We start from the raw sequence: 5,397 nt of genomic DNA, 5'->3' as shown, positions 1-5,397 counted from the left end.
TTGTGTTACAGTGGCCTCAAGTATCTGGGACAGTACCATGGTGTCCAGGTTTGTAGCCTAGAAGCAGTGGGCTCTCCCGACAGCCCGGGTGTGTGGTAGGCTGTGCCTGCCAGGAGTGTGTGCGTGCACTCGGACAGCACAGTGACAAGGTCGCCTAACGATGTGGTGTTTCCCAGACCTGTCTCTGTCATTAAGCAGTGCGTGACTGTGTGTTGTACAATTTTGTAAGGTGTAGACTAACACGTAGAGAAGCGTTTGCATAGAGTGCTTAATTCTGATTATACCCTAAGCATGTAGAGTTACCTGGTGTGTATCTGTTTTCTATAAATGTCGTGGCAGTGGCCCAGTCGAGGGGCCTGGTGGTGACACTGCCTGGCAGCTCGCCCTGCTTGGAGCTCCATCCTGCATGCAGCTCCTGAGTCTCGAGGCAGCTGCCCCCACGACATTCCCCTGTATTTTGTGCTGTCCATAGGCCTCTGACTGAGGAGGACATGTGGATTTTTTAAGACTCCATATTTAGGAATGATAGCAGTTGAAAAGCCTGTTGGGGATTCAAATATAAATGGGCTTTTTAAAGTAGCTTTATTTTTCTAAAGAGGGACGTGGAATCTTTTTATAGAATAATTTTCCCTTTTTAGGTAGAAAGCACAGTGATATTTGGCTACTGCCACAAAAAGTTAATTGAGTCCTTTGTGTCAGCCAGAGGATGAGACTCTGGTGGGATTCCCATGCAGGCAGCAACAGGAGGACCTGCCCCAGCACGGTTAGGGCAGCCGGGGGCACCCCTCAGCGACCGGGCTGCTGCAGGCCCCAGGCCTGTGTTCCTTTGCTGGATGGGGACGGCAGTGGCAGCACTCGGTTCTCCTCTTTTTTTGAAGTGGACTTGGATGCACACACACTGGTTTAGTTTTATTTTTGAGACGGAGTCTTGCTGTGTCGCCCAGGCTGGAGTGCAGTGGCTTGATCTCTGCTCACTGCAAGCTCCGTCTCCCAGGTTCACGCCATTCTCCTGCCTCGGCCTCCCGCCACCTTGCCCAGCTAATTTTTTGTATTGTTACTAGAGACGAGGTTTCAGTACTGGTTTAGATTTGGAGGAAGGTCTGATCCTCAGATTGTTCTTATAAAGTAATGCATCAGGAAATTCGTCAGGAGGGGCGTTCGTTTCTTGCTCCGTATGTGTGGGGTTTTCTTCTCAGTTGACTGGTGTAGTGTGTCTGCTGGATGGCCGTGTCCCTGGGGTGCCCAGCCCGGAGGGGAGGGAGCTGCTTTGGAGTCTCTGGAACTGTGAAGTGAGGCCAGCTTGCTGGACTCTAGAGAAACTTAGTGAGCTGAGGTCCTGCTAGGTGTCAGTATGTGAGGGGCCACCCCAAAGGCTCTTGCCAGCTCCGGGTTGGATTAATAGAATTGGTGTCTAGCAAAAGGGACTGACTGCTTCTGGTTGACATTCCATGGATGGGTGTGGTGGTCATTCTGAGTGATACATTAAAAGAGATGCTGATATGATGGAGGGTGCTAGAGGAGAGAAGCTGGTGGGACCCTGCGTTTGAACAGTGAGAACCGAATTCGTTCCAGCTTGGGGCAAGCAAGGACCCCTAGCAGTCACCCTGACGATGCAGTGAATTCTGTCTCTGAAGTCCAGTAAACTTGGATGAGATCACTCAAGCTTCCTTTTACATTTGAGATTCCATGTCTTGATGTGTTTTCTTTGTGTGTGTGTGGTTTTTTTTTTTTTTTTTTGAGATGAAGTCTTGCTCTCGCCCAGACTGGAGTGCAGTGACTCATTCTCAGCTTATTGCAGCCTCCGCCTCCCAGATTCAAGCGATTCTCCTGCCTCAGCCTCCTGAGTAGCTGGGATTACAGGCGCCTGCACCCGGCTAATTACTGTATTTTTAGTAGAGACAGGGTTTCACCATGTTGTAAGGCTGCGGCTGCTCTTGAACTCTTGACCTTGTGATCGCCCACCTTGGCCTCCCAAAGTGCTGGGATTACAGGCGTGAGCCACTGTGCCCGGCCATCTTGATATGTTTTTTAGGGTACCTGCCCATTGGTGGGCTTTTACATAAAACCCTGTAAGTGGGTTTTGGGGACAGTTGTGTAACATGCACAAAAAATAAATGGAGGAAGAATGCATTACCTAAATAGACACTGACTTGTGTGATTGAAGCTGTAACCATCCTTTGCAGCCCAGAGTCGCTGTGACCTGTGTGGAGAGGGGGGAGGTCCAGGTGGAGAGCGGGTGTGAAAGCCACAGAGGATCCCAGGGAGGAGTGGATTCCTAAGTAGGAGGTGAGGCGGGTCATCAGTGAGGATCCCAGGGAGTGGCTGTAGTTGACTGTGCCCACCAACCCTCCTTAAGGCCCTGCCCTGGTACTTGCGGCTCTAGGAGATTTCCTGGGTAGTCCCAGCACACACAGCCTGTTCGGGCCGATGTTGCAGCCCAGAGCCATTCCTGTGTGCCCGGCCTCCTCTGTGCCTGGGCGCCCTGCACATCCGCAGCAGGCGTAAGCACCTCTGCGAGCTTTCTGAGCACCTGCTCGCCAGCGCCTCCTCCCCACCCCTCTCTGTTTCATTGCTCCTCTCTCTGGTTGTGACAGTTGTGCCTGTTCACTGGAGGACTGCTGGGAGATGCAGGAAAGAATCAAGACGAGAAAACCACTGAGAACCCTCCATGTAGAAGCTGGGATAGGATTTGCTTTGCACCTGCCTTTTCACTTACAGAAGCTGGGATAGGATTTGCTTTGCACCTGCCTTTTCACCTACTGCAACATGCAGTATTATAAAGAATCTGATTCTTAAACATCTTTGTCAAGTTGATAGAACAAAATGGTATCTCTGCTTTATTTGAAATTATTTGATTACTAGGGAGGTTGATTATAGTTTTGTTTTTATTATTTGTATATATTTTTAAGGTTTTAAATTTGATTTTTGTGTTTTTTTAATGCCATGTATTTTTATATCAGTTTTATTGAGGCATGATTACATTAAAATTCAATAAAATGCACATGTACACTTAGATGAGTGTTAAGAAATATACACACTTGGCCGGGCATGGTGGCTCACGCCTGTCATCCCAGCGCTTCGGGTGGCCGAGGCGGGCGGATCACCTGAGGTCAGGAGTTTGAGACCAACCGGACCAATATGATGAAACCCCGTATCTACTAAAAATACAAGAATTAGCCGGTCGTGGTGGCAGGCAGCTGTAATCCCAGCTACTTGGGAGGCTGAGACAGGAGAATTGCTTGAACCCAGGAGGCAGAGGTTGCAGTGAGCCGAGATTGCCGCCACTGCACTCCAGCCTGGGCAACAAGAATGAAACTCTGTCTCAAAAAAAAAAAAAAGAAAGAAATATGCACACTTATGTAATTCCCACCACAGTCAAGATGTGGCCCCGTCTCACCACCCCAGAGAGCTGTAGTTGGTTCTCTCCCAGCCCCTGCCCCGGGCAGCCACCCTGGGCCAAAGACGGATCTCGCCTTTAAAACGCTCATGTGCATGGAGTCCAGCAGAACCTGCTTTCTATGTTTTTAAGATTCATGCACATTGCTGTGTGCATCAGTAAATGATTCCTTTTTTCTGAGAAGTCCTCCCCCATGTGGGGAGCACCACACGCTGAGGGACAGCTGGGCTGCTGGCGGTGACACTTACCAGAGCATCTGTAAACGTGTGCACGTCCGTCTGTGCGGACCGGTGTTTTCCTTTCTCTTGAGTAAATGTCTAGCGTCAGATTGCTAAGCTGTGCGCTAAGTTTATGTTTCACATGACAAGAAACAGTCCCTGTGGTTTCACTGTCTTAGATTCTCACCGGTGGTTTCACTGTCACGTTCTCACTGGTGCCATGGCTCCAGCTGCCCCGTGTCCTTGCCAGCACTTGATATTGTCTTGATCTCAGGTGCCCAGCCACGTGTGGTTGGAGGTCACTGTGGACTTGGCATGTGTTTTCCCTGACCACTCATGATGTTGGGCGTCTTTTCCTTTTTTCATTGGCCATTTTCCATCTTTTTTTCCTTCATTTTTCTAACGAACTTTCTGATCAAATTTTTTGCCTGTATTTTTATGGAGTCATTTATCTTACTATTAAGATAGAATTCTGGGCCGGGCAGTGGCTCATGCCTGTAATCTCAGCACTTTGGGAGGCCGAGGCAAGCAGATCACTTGAGGTCAGGAGTTCGAGACCAGTCTGGCTAACATGGCGAAACCCCATCTCTACTAGAAATACAAAAAAGTCAGCCGAGTGTGGTGCTGCATGCCTATAATCCCAGCTACCTGGGAGGCTGAGGCAGGAGAACCACTTGAACCCGGGAGGCAGAGGTTGTGGTGAGCCGAGATCTGGCCACTGCATTCCAGCCTGGGCGACAGAGGGAGACTCCATCTTAAAAAAAAAAAAAAGGTAGATTCTGGATACAAGTCATTTGTCAGTCATATGTTTTAAAATATTTCTCCCCGTCTGTCGCTTGCCTTTTTATTTTCTGATGGTGTATTTTTGAAGTTTTTTTTATTTTGGCAGAGTCCAGTTTATAATATCCTACCTAGGAAATCTTTATGCAGTCCAAGGTCTTGGAGACGGTCTCCTGCTTTATTCTTGATGTTTGAGCATAGCTAGCTGGGCTCTTAGCAGGATGGTTTGGTAGCTCGTGGATCAGATTAAATGGTATTTAATTTGTGAACACTAAGTGCTCACAAAACAGAAATCAGTGTAAAAATTGGGTTTTGTTTGTTGTTGTTTTTAGAGCAACCAGAAATTAAGCAAGTTGATGGTGTCTTTTTGTTTCTTTCATTTTAGATCAACAGGGGGTCCTTCGGGTCGGAGTGGACATCGGATGGTGGCCTGGAAGAGACAGTTGATCCTTTTTGGTGGCTTCCATGAGAGTACACGGTTGGTACCAAGAATGGAAAAATCTTTCTCCCCTGAAGCATTAAGGAATGGGCTTTTTATGGGAAGAACATTCTGAATACATAAGACGCACTCATCCTCCCAAATCCAGCTTCACGGGACTGTGGCTTGGGCAGCCACACAGGACCTTGCCCTCCAAAGGGCCTCACACCGGCTTCATGCTGTATTCCTATTGAAATTCGTAACCATTGTTGAACAAGGGACCCCACATTTTAATTTTACACCAGGCCCTGCAAATGATGTGGCTAGTTGTATCTAAAATGGGGTTTTGGCTGGGCATGGTGCCTCACGCCTGTAATCCCAGCACTTTGGGAGGCTGAGGCGGGTGGATCACTTGCGGTCAGGAGTTCGAAACCAACCTGGCCAACATAGTGAAACCTTGTCTCTACTAAAAATACAAAAACTGGCCAGGCATGGTGACAGGGGCCTGTAATCTCAGCTGTTCAGGAGGCTGAGGCAGGAGAATCGCTTGAACCCAGGAGATGGAAGTTGCAGTGAGTTGAGAT

The 5,397-nt window shown here is 48.5% G+C and overlaps 1 protein-coding gene across 3 annotated transcripts in view; it reads left to right on the top strand.

Moving 5' to 3' along the window:
* The window catches only part of KLHDC4 (kelch domain containing 4), an 86,523-nt gene that overhangs the window by 33,974 nt on the left and 47,152 nt on the right, over positions 1 to 5,397 (top strand). For 2 of the 3 annotated variants that reach the window (XM_011971747.1, XM_011971759.1), the window contains one exon: positions 4,781 to 4,873. The exons of the other annotated variant lie outside the window; for it this stretch is intronic. In XM_011971747.1, coding sequence (XP_011827137.1) covers positions 4,781 to 4,873 — 93 coding nt within the window. The remainder of the gene's footprint in view (positions 1 to 4,780; positions 4,874 to 5,397) is intronic. 3 annotated transcript variants of the gene reach the window in all.

The sequence above is a fragment of the Mandrillus leucophaeus genome, unplaced genomic scaffold (genome assembly GCF_000951045.1).
Source record: "Mandrillus leucophaeus isolate KB7577 unplaced genomic scaffold, Mleu.le_1.0 Scaffold10, whole genome shotgun sequence".
NCBI lineage: Eukaryota > Metazoa > Chordata > Mammalia > Primates > Cercopithecidae > Mandrillus > Mandrillus leucophaeus.
This window is presented reverse-complemented; position numbering and strand designations above follow the sequence as displayed.